General features: G+C 33.6%; 2 protein-coding genes across 4 annotated transcripts; both read left to right on the top strand.

Moving 5' to 3' along the window:
* The first annotated feature begins 2,350 nt into the window (after positions 1 to 2,350).
* Positions 2,351 to 4,046, top strand: LOC107880044 (chalcone synthase F-like). The gene is made up of 2 exons (XM_016726963.2): positions 2,351 to 2,528; positions 3,427 to 4,046. Exons 1-2 carry the CDS (start codon positions 2,351 to 2,353, stop codon positions 4,044 to 4,046), a joined length of 798 nt encoding a protein of 265 aa, XP_016582449.2.
* Positions 4,047 to 8,794: 4,748 nt separating this feature from the next.
* On the top strand, positions 8,795 to 15,021 carry LOC107840601 (F-box/LRR-repeat protein 10). Of its 3 annotated transcripts, none has more exons than XM_016684512.2 (5): positions 8,795 to 9,078; positions 9,647 to 9,902; positions 10,074 to 10,279; positions 10,491 to 10,584; positions 13,364 to 15,021. In XM_016684512.2, the coding sequence occupies exons 2-5, from the start codon at positions 9,717 to 9,719 to the stop codon at positions 14,798 to 14,800; spliced, it is 1,923 nt and encodes a 640-aa protein (XP_016539998.1). In that variant the 5' UTR covers positions 8,795 to 9,078; positions 9,647 to 9,716; the 3' UTR covers positions 14,801 to 15,021. The 3 variants fall into 3 exon arrangements, with proteins under 3 accessions (XP_016539998.1, XP_016539999.1, XP_047251189.1); XM_016684513.2 differs by having other exon boundaries at positions 9,627 to 9,902; XM_047395233.1 differs by lacking the exons at positions 8,795 to 9,078; positions 9,647 to 9,902; positions 10,491 to 10,584 and having other exon boundaries at positions 10,142 to 10,279.
* The last annotated feature ends 1,206 nt before the right edge of the window (positions 15,022 to 16,227 follow it).

Below are 16,227 nucleotides of genomic sequence, written 5' to 3'. Positions count from 1 at the left end.
AGATATATACATATATATATATATATATATATATATATATATACATATTTCGAATGAAGAACTACTTTTTTTTTCGAGTATTCTTGAACTTTCATTTGTTTTTGTTTAAATTTAATCTTTTATTAATAAAAATTAATTTCACTCAATTTCTTATTGCCGCGCGAAGCGCGGTTGAGTTTTCTAGTTTTAAATATAATATAAATTTAATTTAAATCATACAATACTGGGGGAAATTTGGACATTTGCCTATAAAGGGTGATGACCAATTTTAAAATGTGTAAATATGATAATTAGCAGTTGATGATAATACGCTATAACAATATTTTCGGCAAATGTCGTTGTAAAGTAAACGACATTTACAACAAATGTCTTAATATAATTCAACATTGTATCAAATGTCATTATTTGAATGATATTTTCGTCATATATCATTTTTTTAACGTTATTTTTACAATAAAAGTCATGATATCTAAAAGATATTTACTCTAAATGTCGACTAAAAGCAATGACATTTTGTAGGGAATATCATTATTGCAGCGACACTTTGGACCAAAGATCGTTTGTATAACATTTGGTGCACCATCTTGGCCATCAAAACGGCCATTCCTGTTAATTATCTTGATCAAATTAAAGTACCTACTATAACTATTTTATGTAAATGCCCTAAAAACAACGACATTTATAGCACAATTTTTCAGGTATTACTTTTGTTAAATGTTTTTGTGAAATGCCAACTTTATGTTGCTGTTATATCTACATGTCGAATTTAGCATGCAGCCTTTTTACAGATAAAAAAAATTTTCAATCCTTAAAAGTAGCCACAGCTTTTTTTTAATGGGTTAATTAACAGTTACAAAATATTTTCTTCCCTTAAAATTAGCTGCAAACTTTTTAGTGGATTAATTGAGAAATAAAACAAAAATCCTTCTCAGAAGTCAGAAGTATCAGCATCCTTTTTAATGGTCTAATTAGTGCCAGTCTGCTAATTAAATTAGCTAATTAATGATGATTGATTAATATTTTTGTAACATGCATTTGAATTATCAGAATGTCAAATCTTACGTTGGTGTTGTATCTACATGTCAAATAGCCTGCGGCCTTTTTCAATGATACTAATGATAAAAATATGTCACATGTATAAATAATACTAGATGTCGATGGCCCGTACTAGCACGAGTCCAATATATGTTTGTTTTTTTTTAATTTTAATTTTAATTATTAAAATAATTTATATTTTTAATTATTAGGATATATAATATATTTTTTCGTGTTTTAATTTCAATGATGCTGATATAATTTCTCGAGTCAGTCAAATAATTTATATATTTTAAATTTCTTAAGTTGTTAATTATGTGATTTACAATGTCTTTTACATTATTTTTCAATAATTATGAATATTCTCCCTGTCTCAATTTATGTGGCACAGATAAAATTTTGACAATCAATCAATTTTTTTTTACATGTATATACTTTTATATTAAGTTCTTAATTATTCTGATTTATAATACTTTTTATTTCATTTTCAAATAATATATGTTATTTTATGTCTTGCTCTATCCCATTTCAACTTATGTGCACTAATATAATTTCGATAGTCAATCAATTTTTTTATATTGACATATCATTTTATGTCTTTTTTTATCCTTTTTATGAAATATTATCAATTTTTCAATGTTTAGACAATCATAATAATTAATTAGGGGTAATATAGTAAAATCATGATGAAAGCAATGAAACACACATGTCTTAAGTGACTTGTAATAACTAATTAGAAGCGACATAACAAAATTACTAAAAGAAATATATGTATAATAATTAATTAATGATGATACAGTAAAATTACGATTGAAACAATCATAAATGGCTATTTTTCTTTTTGTCTAAATAAAATTATTAATTTTTTAATATGTAAGTGACTTATAGTATTTAATTATGGATACAATAATTAATTAAGAATGCTACAGTAAAATTACGATTGAAGCAGCTAAAACAGACATTTCATAAATGTCTATTTTAATTTTTAAATTAAATATTATTCATTTTTTAATACATAAATAACTTATAACAATTAATTAGGAGTGATATAGTAAAGCAGCTGAAGTAGGCATGTCGACCTCCTACCTGCTTCAGCTACTCAACTCGCTCTTATAATTATAAGAGAATATTATAGCTAATTAAATAGTATATATCATATTGTCACTGTATTTCAATCTGGTTGTTGGTGAAATCTATATAATATCTAAACCATGCAACCAAAGTGCATTAGCACATAACATTTATCTGTTCATAGCTACATCTCTCTGCTACCACTTGAACATCTAATCACTATACTACTTGCAAAAACAATATAATGGTGACTGTCGAGGAGGTCCGCAGGGCGGAAGGGGCCATGGGGCCAGCCACCATCTTAGCCATCGGAACGGCCACTCCTCTGAATTGTGTTAATCAAAGTACATATCCTGATTATTTTTTCCGTGTCACTAAAAGCGAGCATAAGACGGAGCTTAAAGAGAAGTTTAAGCGCATGTGTAAGATAATTTAACGGGGGTTTAACTATACTTATAAGTTGATCAAATTTACTTAATAAGCATTTTTTTTAATTTATTTACGTGTTTAGTAAACATCGGAAGTCTTTATATGTCAAATGCTTATCCGATCCGTCAAATCTTTTGCAATTTTATTCCTCATATCTTGCGTAATCTTCTATATATTCTTTCATAGACTTTTAAAATTAATCTAGGCATATCCCTCGTCCTTGCTTGGGATGCCAGATTTAACATTATCATTCTAGGGTGCTCATCTTTGCTTGGGATGCAAGATTTAACATAACCATTCAAGAGGACCTTTTTTAAATTTAAATTTAAATCATTGATTCTAACACCTATAGTCACTTTTCCACTAGGAATTGGAACTTAGTCATACATGCTTTGGCAAGTCTCTGAGTGAGAAAATACAAGATTCGAAGTCCCCATGAGTTCTTTTTTATAAAACTTTGTTAATTATTAATACATTTCTAAATTAATAATCACCTAGAAATACTTAAGTGAGACTGCCATATATAAAATCTCACACCAATAGATGTATAAGTGCATCCTGATAGGATTATAAAGATTTCGCTTTGTGCGTTAGATTCCAATGCTTTGGGCACGTTGGAGCATATTAATTGAACGATGCACCTAGGGTGGATGTAGACTTTATGAATAGGGTTTATCAAAACTAGTATTAATATTGGTCTAAATTCTGTTTATACTAAGATATTAATCAAATATGTTGTAAAGGTAAATTCTATAACTTGGTTATCAGCGGGTGAGTCATTATTGTATATCCTATGATGTTGAGATTTAAATTCTGAATTTGTCTCTATGTACACCCTTTAGCTATCGATGTTGGGTGGTTTATTTACATCCGATTTTTCATATGTTATAGGTGATGCATCAATGATTAAGAAGAGGTACCTGCATTTAACAGAAGAAATCTTGAAAGAGAACCCTAGTATTTGTGAACACATGGAACCTTCTTTTGATACTAGGCAAAACATAGTGATAGTTGAAATTCCAAAACTTGGCCAAGAGGCGTCCCAAAAAGCCATCAACGAATGGGGTCAATCAAAATTCAAGATTACCCATTTGATCTTTTGCACCACTAGTGGAGTGGACATGCCAGGAGCCGACTATCAGCTCACTAAGCTACTTGAGCTTAGTCCATCAATAAAACGATTCATGTTGTACCAGCAAGGTTGCTATGGTGGTGGCGCCGCTCTCCGATTGGCCAAGGACTTGGCAGAGAATAATAAGGATGCTCGAGTTCTCGTTGTTTGCGCAGAAATTGCGGTGCAAACCTTCCATGGCCCAAGCGACACTGAATTGGAAGGTTTGGTTGGACAAGTCCTTTTTGCTGATGGGGCAGCTGCGGTCATTATTGGATCAGACCCAATTTTAGAAGTGGAAAGATCTTTATTTGAGCTTGTCTATGCAACTCAAACTCTTCTCCCGAATACTGGATATGCGGTTTATGGTACTACACTACTACTAGAGAAGTTGGGATGAAATTTCACATACAGGATGTTCCAAGTCTGATTTCAAATGATATTGAGAAGAGCCTAGTGGAAGCATTTGAGCCTTTGGGCGTTTCTGACTGGAACTCTGTCTTCTGGGTAGTTCATGCAGGTGGACGTGTGATTTTGGATCAAATTGAATTAAAATTGGGCCTAAAGCCTAAAAAATTTAGGGCTACAAAGACATGTCCTAAAGCCTAAAACATTGCTAGTGGTTGTGTTTTGTTTGTTTTGGATGAGATCAAGAAAAACTCTACCAAGGAAGGGTTGAGCACCACCGGGGAAGGACTTGAGTGGGGAGTACTTCTTGGTTTTGGCCCGGGAGACAATCGTCGTCCTTTATAGTGTGCGTAATAATCATAAATAGCTATTTTTAATCCTTGTAATTAAAAATAATTATTGTCATGAAGTTTTCAATTTCACATATGATACTCCATAACAATGTTGAATCACATGTGAAATTTTAAGACAATGACTACTTAAAAATAAAAATACAAAAGTGGCAAATCAAATAAGCCTTATTTCTACCCCTGATGTCTATTTAGGGTGGATTTAATTTGTATCTTGAGTTGATTTAAGTTTGAAATGTTTCTCTGCTTTAAATTTCCTTTGTCTGATCTCATGGATTTGTGTCTCACATAAATAATACCACTTATATGTGACTATCTTCTATTTAGACAACTAAATAATAGGGTAAAATGGACAGGCGCTAAAATTTAGCGCAACACCTTATAAGAATATTCTACCGAATCACAATCACTCACTTATTTCCTAAATTTATAGTGCCATAAAACTAGGTTAAAAAAAACGAAACATAAAACATAACAAGAAATAATGAAATCAAATTCTACCTCACAGCAACATTTTCAGTTTCGAATTCTAATTAAATGGCAACTAATTATTACTCTTTACGTGCAAGTTTGATAATAGGGCACAGCAACATTTTCAGTTTCGAATTCTAAAATGGCAACTAACCGTTTGGCCATAGAAATTTTTTCCTTTTTTCCGAAAAATTATTTTACTTTAGTGAAAAAAATGAAAACACGGTGCGTTTGGTCATGAATTTTCCAACTTCAATTTCGAAAAATTATTTGGAAAAGTGAAAATAAGTTTTAATTGTTTTCATTTTTTTTACTCATATTTTTCTCACAAAATTTCAAAAACAACTTTAATTTATATTCATGGTTAAACACAACTCCAACTCCGAAAAAAAAAGTAATTTTCATGGCCAACCAATTATTACTCTTTACGTGCAAGTTTGATAATAGGGCGAGACATGAAAAACTCTTAAAGACATGAAAAACTCTTAAAAAAGACAAGGCAAGGGAATATTTGAACGGGGGCAGGATATGGAAGAGCAAAACTTATCCTTTGAAAAGAATTTAGTAGGGTGGTGTGGAGAGGAATATTTAAACAAGCAATACTTTTTGTCTGAAAATTTTTAGTTCAGGTGGGATGAGGAGGAGATTTAAACACAAATCTCAATACAATATTGAAATATATGATTATTTGATCTAATTTTAAATGATCCAAGTAAAAAAAACTTAAAACTTTGATTACATCAAGAGGTTAGTGTACGAAATTTTAGTGCATCCAGCTGTTGTTTTTTAAATTATGTTAAGAGAAAAACGTAAAACTTATATACTTGAAAACGTAAAATTTTGATTACATTAAAAGGTTAATATACGGAAATTTAGTGCATCAATCTTCCTTTTTAAAATTATATTAAAAGAAAAACGTGAAACTTAAAGTACTTATAATTCCACACCTACGCGTTCGTTCCTGTTAGATGAATGTTGATAAGTAAAAAGGCTGAATACTTGATTGTTGGGGAACAAGAATAAAATACAACATAATGTTTTTCTAGAATTAAACAAGTTTTCTTTAATTATTTATAAATGATACAAAAACCATCAAAAGTAAGTAATAATACTAACAAGATCTTTTTTGGAATTTACCCCAAAAATAATACTTATCTTTTTTGGAAGGACGATAGAAGGAACTCGGTAGTATTATTACTTACTTTTTCTAAAATGAAGAGAGACATAAGAGGCGATAGAAAATTGTTTCTCATTATTTTAAAATGATGACCTAATCATGCATGGTAAAACCCATGCACAAGACAAGTAATAAGAGTAATATGGACAAGTGTCTAGACACTCATCCATATAAACGCCACCACGATATTATATACATGACACTTGATATCTTTTATCAATTGTTAAAAATCTTTAAAATACTACTACATTAATTAAGCAGACACCACTAAATAGCAAAATTAATCTAGTAGCTTTTCTAACAACAATTGGTTATTGGTATATGGAAAAGTGTGAAGCTCAAGAAGTTATATGGAAGTGCATAATTGGTTTCACTGCAACGGCTGTTGTTAAATGTGCTATTGAATTGGGTATTGCTGATTTCTTGGAAACCCATCAAGAACCTGTTTCCTTAAACCAATTGTCCTCTGCACTAGGTTGTTGTGTTTCTTCCTTGTATCGGATTCTGAGGTTCTTGATCAACAGGGGAATATTCAACTGAAAATGGAGAAGAAATGGGTTATGTACAAATTAAACACCTGTTTCTCGTCTGCTAAGAAGAGATGGAGAAAATAGCATGGCTGATCTTGTCTTGCTTAAAAGTAGCCCAGTCACGTCCGCAACATGGCAACATCTCAGTGCCCGAATTTTCGAAAAGGGTAAGAATAGTTGGCTTTTGTTTCAAATTTGAACGAGTTTAATTAGCTATGTTAAAATCTAACACGGCTAAAGTTTACTTGAGTCGAAATGAATTGGATTAAATAATACTACTAAGTTATAACTTACGTGGACGGAGTTATGATGAGCGATAAAGAACACTCATCAACTAGGTTGGTGACGTCCATTGCACTTTGGGGTGCTCATATAAAATGAATGAGGTGTTCGTGCAACCTAGATAAATAATTTCCCTAATTAAACAACCTCTCCACCTAACATTGTTAGGAGTAACATGCGTACATTTTATCTTTTTCAATACCTTCGTTTGTTATTAACTACTTGTTACATAATCTATCCAATGTGATTAACCACTTCTTTTTTATTTTACATTTTCTGAAGAAAGAGATGTGCGTGTGTGTTTTTCTTTCCTCGTTGGTTTAAGTTCTATCAAATTTTCATATTCTCATTTCAAAATTTGATTTTTGTTTTTTGGGTTTGAGTTGCATCTCCATGATAACCCATTCAGCTACACTACTTGATTCTTCTTGACCTTATATTTTGATAGGTCATTTTTGAGTTAATAAATTGAATTGAGTTAACAAATAAGTTATCAATCGATCCGCTTAGATCTGGCGATTGAACAAAAAATGATTGATTTTAGCCCCATCAATCTTATTTACTAAAAATTTAAGTAGTTGAAGTGGGAACACTTAAATCACGTATATTATATCATGAAAATGCTCCTTCTCCTTTCTAATGACAGCCAGAATTTTCACTGAGGAGGTTCAGAAGTAAAGTCGAAGGGGTTCATCTACTATATATACAAAAAAATATTTTTAACCATATAAAAATAATATAATTGCACTTTGGGATAAACTCCCTGAATTGTATGTAGATCCTTCCCTGATGACAGCTACTATAATTGTTCAGTAAAGATGCTAAATAATGATGTTTGGTAAGTTTTATATATAGTACCAATTAATGTATGAAAGTTCTTTATTTAATTATTATTATTATTATTATTTTTGCTTGTAAATGCATGTCAGTCGGTCTTACATGGCTGGAGTGATGAGGAATGCATTCAAATCTTGAAAAACTGCATAAAAGTTATTCCAGAAGACACAGGAAAAGTGATAATTGTGGAGGCTGTTGTTGAGGAAAAAAGAGGTAATGAAATTTTTTTGAAGGATGTTGGTGTCATGTTAGATATGATAATGATGACTCATGCAACAAGTGCAAAAGAATGGGCTGATATTCTGACTGAAGTTGGATTCAGTTGGCACTCTATTGTGCAAATTCCTGCTATTAAATCTGTTATTCTGGCTTATCCTGGAGTTGGATCTTCTCTTATGACTTGTTCTATTGTTATTTTGAGTCTGTTTGTACTTTCTTTTTTTTTTTTTTGGGTATTTGGAGTCAATTTCAGCTCATTGTTTTTATTAATGTGGGATAAACTTATTGTATTTTGAATATTGTTGTATGTCAATCTGTCCTATTTTGCTTCTTTAATGTAATTATTCAAAATAATTATTTTCCTTTTTGTTTAATCATCCAATATTTGATACTCAATAGACTCGACTATATTCAAAATCATATTAAAGATGATTGATTAAAAAAAAAGTGTTTTATATATATTTATTTATTAAAAAAATTATTTTCAAGATTCGGACATAAAACTTCTAATCATGACAGAAAGTAAAGAGATTTTATGACAATAATCAAAATGTATACTTACAAAAGCACGTCTAAGAAAAGGTGACAAGGTACTCAAAGTTCCTAGATTCATTGGCCAATGAAATAACAATTTGTTTATTTTTTATTTTTCACTTTATTTTTATTGAAGTTGATTTGATTTTTTACTTTTATAAATTAAAAGGATTTTATTACGATATTAAAGTTATTAAAAGGAGAGAGTAAACTACATAGAAATTATATACTAAAATTTTGAAGCCAAGTTTTACTCAAAATTCTATTTTTCGATGACTGGTCTAAAAATTTTATATGTTTTAAAGAGAGGTAAAGGAAAACAAACTTTGAAAAGAATGGAAAAAAAGGAATTAGTTAAGTAAGCTAGGGAGAAACATGGCCTCTAAAAGTATTGATTACAATTTTAGCATTCATTTCTTTAGTCAAAGTTCAAAAGAAGAGTTTTCCATTTTAAACTTTGGATAGTGAAAAAAAATTCCATTTCCATTTTGTATTGAGCCCCATCAATCAAGAGAGGAGGTCCAATAGCGCCACATCGTCCGACTACACGACGCCTCCAACTACCAACACGAACCCACACAATTCGCTCTTCCACCACTTCCAATTTCTCTCTCTCTTTATCCGGTAATTTTTACATTTTTTCCGACTTTCCTTTCCCATCAGATTGTTAATCCTATCTCTATATCCTCCAACTGTGTAGCTTGTGAATGGTCAACTGGAGAAAATTACTGTTTCAGTGGATTTCATTGTAAATCTAGCATCTTCACATCTTATTAGCTAATTTGCTTGATGAATTATTAATAAACTGTTGTGAGGCAATTTGCTTTTGGGGAAATCAAATACATTGGGCTTTCTTTGCTTGTTCTGAAATTTTGTTTAATTGTTCCCTTTATAGTGTTTATAATCTTGATTTCTAACTAACTTAAGACAAGGATTGGGCTATTTTTGGTTCTTTTGAAATTTGATAGGAGCTTCTCATAAATGGAGGTTGCGTGATATATAGTGTTACTCTCTGTAGTATTTAGGCATTTTTCCTAGTAACCTTTGTATGACAAATGAAAAAGCATAAGAGAAACACAACCCATGTTGCTTTTTTGGTCGCGAGAAAGAGTATCTGACATCCTCTTTCCACTGCCAACAACAAAGTGATTGAAACAACTGACATTTTCCAGTTTCGAGCCTTTATCCACAGCTTTACATCTCATCTGCACATTAACTCAATTTGTTGCCTTCGCGGAGTCCCATCTGGCAAAGAGGAAAAAATGGCAAATTCTTCAGATTCTGGTGTATACCAGCAGATGAGCCTGGACCTTCTGCCATCAGCACTATTGGCAACTGTGATGACGAAGCTGGACATAGCTTCCATTCGTTCCTTGGCATGCACTTGCAAGGCCTTTCATTCATGTGCCTCGTACATGCTTTGCTTCATTCCCAATTTCCATCTCCTCGTAAGTCTATTTCTAGTGTTCTTTCTACATGACTTAGCATTCCCTTGATTTAGTCGGCGTGTGCTAAAGCTGCCTTGACACCACAGTTACCAAAAAGAAAATCTATTTCTAATGTTCTTCAACATGACTTGGCATCAATTCTCGCTCTCTAAGTTAGTGTGTTCTTATCAGGATATTGCTCCATCTGCTGATTTTCTACGGCCATTGATACCTCCCAATCCTTACATTCGTAGCTTGAAGGTAGATTGCATGAGACTTGATGATTCATCCCTTGATTATCTTCTTCAGCCGACTTTACAAGAGCTTTGCCTCCATAACTGCGCTGATTTCAGTGGAAGGCTTCTGTCTCAGGTCGGCCAGTACTGTAAAGACCTCAGGTTATCTCTCTTCTTTTCTTATCTCTCTTTCTAAATCCATGTATGAGTTTTTCTTAATTTCTCTTTATTGTGGAAAGAAATAGGGTGTAGTTTGAGCTTGTATAATCATGAGAAAAGGAAAGAGGAATAAGAAAAAAAAACAGAAAACTCATTTGATGATTTGTTTAGTTGGTCATTAGCTTGGTTATTATCTTTAAATTTTGCTCTTCAGGTTTCTTTATTTGAGCTCTTTGGCGGAGAAGAGAGGCAGATCAATTGACGTATTTGATCTAGAGGTCTTATTTGGTGGATGCACGCAGCTAGAAGTAAGGCTTCTTGAAAGTGTGGCATAATAAAAATTTAAGTTATTAGGATAGTAAGTGGCTAATCGGCATTCGTTTTTAATTGAAAGACATTAGCTAAGATATTGGTTGAACAACCTATCAAACAAATGAAAACTATTGAACTCAATCATAGAATTTGACGTGGTAACTGCCATAACTTTAACTTAGATGGGAAATATCAATGTTGTAACGTCCTAAGGAAAATTTTACGTTTTGCCAAAGTTCTTTGCATTCTATGGTTTCTGTCATAGCTTTTATGCCAGCTTGGATTCTGGATGGGTTTTTCGGTTTTTGTTCTCTCTCTCTCGTGATGGTTTGTGCTAAGAGTAACAAATGGTGTACATACCATGCCCAATTTCATAATTATGAATTTGCTAGATTAAAAAACGTTAGGGATGGGGACTCATTATAGTGTTTTACCATTGGAATTTTGAGATCTTTGAAATGGTAACTTTGTATATTTCTCACATAAAGTACATGGGTTGTACTGAAAACCCATAATTACAACATTTACTTCCAAATTCTGCTAACTCCTAGCTAAATTGAATCTGGAACATCAATAAGGGAGATAGTATCATTTGAATATACTTGATTACACCACAAACATAGTAACGAAAGACAGTTTAGCTTAATCTTTTGCATACTATTCTCTATGCTATCAAAACACCTAGCATTCCTCTCCTTCCAAATTGTCCACCAGATACATGCAAGGACAATTCTCTATCTATCTCTGTTTTTTGCCAATGCACCAGCTTCCTTCCAGCTCTGGATTGATTCAGTAATCTTTCGAGGCATAGTCCATGAGATGCCTTTGAGATTTAGGAAAATCCTCCATGGCTGTCCTGTGACTTTGCAATGAAGAACTAGATGGTTAACTGTCTCGGCATTTTGCCCCCATAAAAAACACCTAGGACAAAGTGGTATCCCTCTTCTCATCATATTGTCTTGGGTGAGAACCGCTCCCTTGGCTAGCAACCAGATAAAACAAGCCACTTTATGAGGGATTTTGTTTTTCCAGATGCCTCTCCTTGGCTAGTTGGTTATGCACTGAGGTATTTGAATCATCCACCTGGAAGCATTACTTACTTTGAACTGTCCCTTCTTGTTACCTTTCCACCACATGGTATCTTGACCTGTGTCTAGGCCATTAACATGTTCGATGGCACTGAAGAATCTGCTACTCTTTGGATTTCCCAATCATTTATATGCCTTCTAAAGTTGAAGCACCATCCATGGGGTGTCCAAAACTCTGCAATAGTCTTTTGTTGATGAGAGACTAGGAATTTTGAGATTTCTTTTGCTTTTTCTTTCTTTCGTCAGGTTTTAAGGACTGAAGCATTTTGGACTTCATGCCGAACTTTTTCTTGAGAGATAGTGAGAATAAATCATAAACTTTTTTAGTAAATGAAATAGATGGGTGTAGTAATTTTTATCAGCTAGTACTATTGGGTATCGACTATTGAGTTATCTGATCTCATTCGCACCCCTAGCTTTCTTAAATGAAATTATTTGCTTATTGCCAAATTTGTTCAGATGACAATACTTATGCTTGTAATTTGGAGAAAGCAGCATATCATATTTAACAAATAAAATTATCACATGACAATGCCAGTCTTCTACACTTTCTTTTTAGGCATAATACATAAACATGCCCTTTAACTTAGCATCAAATCACATTTATGACCTTCAACTTTGGGTGTGCACAAGTAGGCACTTAAACTTGTATAAAGTTGAACAAGTAGATACACATGTCCTATATGGCATAATACACGTAGGATGCCATGTAGGACAAGAATTGGCCGTGTAGGACGCCACATAGGACGTGTGTGTCCACTTGTTCAACTTTATACAAGCTTAAGTGTCTGCTTGTGCACACCCAAAGTTGGAGGTCATAGATGTGATCAGAGGCCAAGTTAAAGGGCATGTATTGTGCCTTCTGTTTATGATACATTTGTACTACTTTCTTCATTTATATTGGAAATGTTTAACTGATTATGGAATTTAAAAAAGAAAGAAAAAATGAATCTCAACTCTAAATCTGTCCAAAAGCTAGCTCATGAGGTGAGGAATATGCAAGACCAGGTAAGGAGACTTACAACCAATTCTTCCACCAGTATGAGACACTTAACATCACCCGCATGCTCAGGCCTTCCTTATCCTAAATGTCCAACTGGAGTGTGCCTCCTATCCTGTGACCGACATCATTTTGTTGCCAATCATTTTATCAATGATTTGGTTGCTCTTCCTTTTGGAACTCCAGCCTACCATCACCATCAAAATCTCTATGTTGTACTTCACTTAAGCCTATGATCTCCCCTTTTGTTGATTCATAAGTTGATCTGCTACGCTCCTTACTTCCTTCATCACAACTCTTTTTTGTTTCAGATCCATTTCCCTGTTAACTAATCAAAATTTGTGTTCTGAATTTTGGTTTATAGGGTGTCATGTGCAGTTTTGACCATTGGCTTATTCGTAGGGATTCAAATAGGAGTGGTTAATACAGTCTCTCTCTTTCTTAATAGTTTTCTGCAAATTTACAAGTTTGAACAATAAATGAAAAACTGAAACTCGAAAGTAGTCACACTGAAAGCAAATGGCAAAACTTCCTGAATTGACCTTTATTTTTAGCAATTGGTCTTTGTTTACCACCCACATCTTCTTGAAACTGGGGTGGAAGATTTAGGAGGGTCTGAGTTTGTTGCAGTTCATTTTATGCTTCTAATGATACAGCTTGTCCTAACCGTGCTCTTTTGCTTTGTAGACACTGATCCTGATGTTTGATGTTTCAATGTTTTTGCGACACAATTTTGCTCGGGTTTGGTCCATAGCGCCTGCAACACTGTTATCTCTTGAAATGGGCTACATTTCTTCAGTAATGGTGACAGAATTGCTTAGCCCGCCTGTGGTACCTTATCAGTCATTTGAGCATATTCGGCTATCCATATTACCAGGATTACAGAAGTTATGTCTTTCAGTGGATTATATTACTGACACCATGGTCAGCACAATAACTAAAAATCTCAACAGTTTGACACATTTGGACCTTCGAGACTCGCCAATTATGGAACCAAGATTGGCTTTTGATCTTACCAATGCAGGTATACAACAAATTAATCTGCACGGGAGATTGAAACATCTGTCATTGGTGAGAAGTCAAGAGATTTTTCCAGCTTACTTCAAGCGAGTTAATGATCTTGGTATTCTTCTTATGGCCGATAGATGCTCAGACATGGAAAGTATTTGTCTTGGCGGTTTTTGTCAGGTTACAGACACGGGTTTCAGAACAATTTTGCATTCATGTGCTAAAATTTTCAAGCTGAGGATCTATCATGGGCCCCACTTGACTGATCTTGTATTTCATGACATGGCTGCAACTTCACTTACTTTGACACATGTCAGTTTAAGATGGTGTAATTTTTTGACGAACCATGGTGTTGCTCGATTAGTTTCCAATGGAAATCTTAGTGTGCTTGACTTGAGGGACTGTAGGAATATTGGGGATGAGGCCCTTCAAACCATTAGCAATCTTTCTAAATTGAAGGCTTTACTGATTGATGGTTCTGATATTAGTGACATGGGATTGTCCCATTTATCAAAAGGGGCAATGCGTTCACTTGTATCATTGTCTATACGAGGGTGCAAGAGGCTAACAGACAATTGCATTTCCTTTCTCTTTGATGAATCTTCTGATTGTGAATTGAGAGAATTGGACTTGTCGAACATTCCGAACCTATCTGATGCTGGTGTACTTTTGCTTGCAAAAAGACGTATTCCACTACTTGAGCTTAGAATGCGTCAATGTCCACTGATAAGTGATACTTCAATTATGGTGTTAGCATCAATGAAGGTTGATGAAGAAGGTTGGTATGGAAGCAGCTTACGGCTGTTGGATCTCTATAATTGTGGAGGTATAACTCAGCTGTCATTTCAATGGTTAAAGAGACCTTATTTCCCGAGATTGAGATGGTTAGGAGTATCTAGTAGCGTCAGCAGGGACGTGCTGGAAGCTTTATCCCGGAATAGACCATTTCTGCATTTAGCTTTTCACGGGGAGGAGCTGGGAACGACTGGCCAATGGGATAATTCAGATGATCTCTATATGCATGACTATGATGAAGTTGATGAGTTGGAACAATGGCTTGAAGGAGAAAATGAGGGTGATGATGAAGACATTCAAGAAGCAGAAAACAACGCATAGCTCATGCTGTAAGATGGCAACTAATTTATATAAATGTGTTATAAATCAACGGTTCTAGTTTTGAATAAATTGTTATGATTTTACATCCTTGCTGTTGTAATTGTATGACAAATCTAGATTCCTGAGTGTTGTATAGATTGTCATAATTTGCCGTTATGTACATGGCTTGGGCTGCCCTTGTAACGGTCAGTTTGCGGAGTTAATGTTTGTGTTGGTATTTATCAGTTTGAATGGTTGGTTCAATTGTTTAAATATAAAAGCTGAGACTCTTTGCATACATTAGGTGAGCATCATCTGCTACACTGCTGCAAAGTGAGTGTGAACTGTCAAGTACATCTGTTTTGTTTTGTTTTACAGTTCGGCCCTATCTGTTTCTGTCTATCAATGTATTTGTTGATTGCTTTGATTCCTGTCCAGAGAAAGTGGATATCAACAGACAGAGACACTCAAAAAGGACTGGCATTTTGATGACAGATGATAACATGGCAGGCAGGATATCCTGTTCTTCACGAGGTTATGGCACTGGAGAACAATGAAACCTTTGTCCTCGTGCATGTTTCCAATGGATAAGAATCTTATCATAAGGCCAACAACAATAACATGAGAACTTAAGTCCCTATCACATGGCAAAGTGCCTGTTACAACGTCGGAATTATTTGATGGTTGCATGAATATCCAAGTAGCATTTTAAGCCAAAAAGCTAACATCAAGGGCATTTTTGGTTCAATAGATTGACAAAAGGTATTTTTGCGCCACAATTCAGTAAGTTAGGGACGTTTTTGGCCCTTTTTCGGTAGGTAAATTAATTTTTATCCAGTTTTATGGGCGGACAAAGTGTAGAATTTTTAAACGAATAAGGTAAAGTTTGCCTAAAAGAATTACTTTTCAAAAATGAACCTATTATGGTAATGCGAAATCATCGGTTAAAACTAACCTGCATCCAGTGTTTATATCAAGTCAGTTACGTGTTTATATATAAACTACTTGCACTCAATTATGGCCAATTAACATGTATTCCCATTTCTCACTTTGGTCCACTAGGTTGACAAAGGGTATTTTTGCGCCATAATTCAATAAGTTAGGGGCGTTTTTGACCCTTTTTCGTTAGGTAAATCAATTTTTATCTAATTTTATGGATGGACAAAGTAAAGGATTTTTAAACAATAAGGTAAAGTTTGCCTAAAACAACTTTTTAACAATGAACATAATAAGGTAATGTGAGTTAAAATAACCTACATTCAATGTTTATATTGAGTCAGTTATATGTTTATATCGAGTCAGTTATATGTTCATATATAAACTATTTGCACTTAATTATGGCCAATTAACATGTATTCCCATTTCTCACTTCACTTAAATCACTTGATATATGTTCATATATAAACTATTTGCACTTAATTATGGCCAATTAACATGTATTTATATAG

Source organism: Capsicum annuum, chromosome 8, assembly GCF_002878395.1.
Source record: "Capsicum annuum cultivar UCD-10X-F1 chromosome 8, UCD10Xv1.1, whole genome shotgun sequence".
Taxonomy (NCBI): domain Eukaryota; kingdom Viridiplantae; phylum Streptophyta; class Magnoliopsida; order Solanales; family Solanaceae; genus Capsicum; species Capsicum annuum.
This window is presented reverse-complemented; position numbering and strand designations above follow the sequence as displayed.

Bases quoted from the DNA above. Each gene is read 5' to 3' on its own strand.
- LOC107840601 (XM_016684512.2), top strand. From the start codon at position 9,717: ATGGCAAATTCTTCAGATTCTGGTGTATACCAGCAGATGAGCCTGGAC. The intron at 9,903-10,073 runs GTAAGTCTATTT...TGTTCTTATCAG, and splicing joins TTCCCAATTTCCATCTCCTC to GATATTGCTCCATCTGCTGA. The intron at 10,585-13,363 runs GTAAGGCTTCTT...TTTGCTTTGTAG, and splicing joins GTGGATGCACGCAGCTAGAA to ACACTGATCCTGATGTTTGA.
- LOC107880044 (XM_016726963.2), top strand. From the start codon at position 2,351: ATGGTGACTGTCGAGGAGGTCCGCAGGGCGGAAGGGGCCATGGGGCCA. The intron at 2,529-3,426 runs GTAAGATAATTT...CATATGTTATAG, and splicing joins AGAGAAGTTTAAGCGCATGT to GTGATGCATCAATGATTAAG.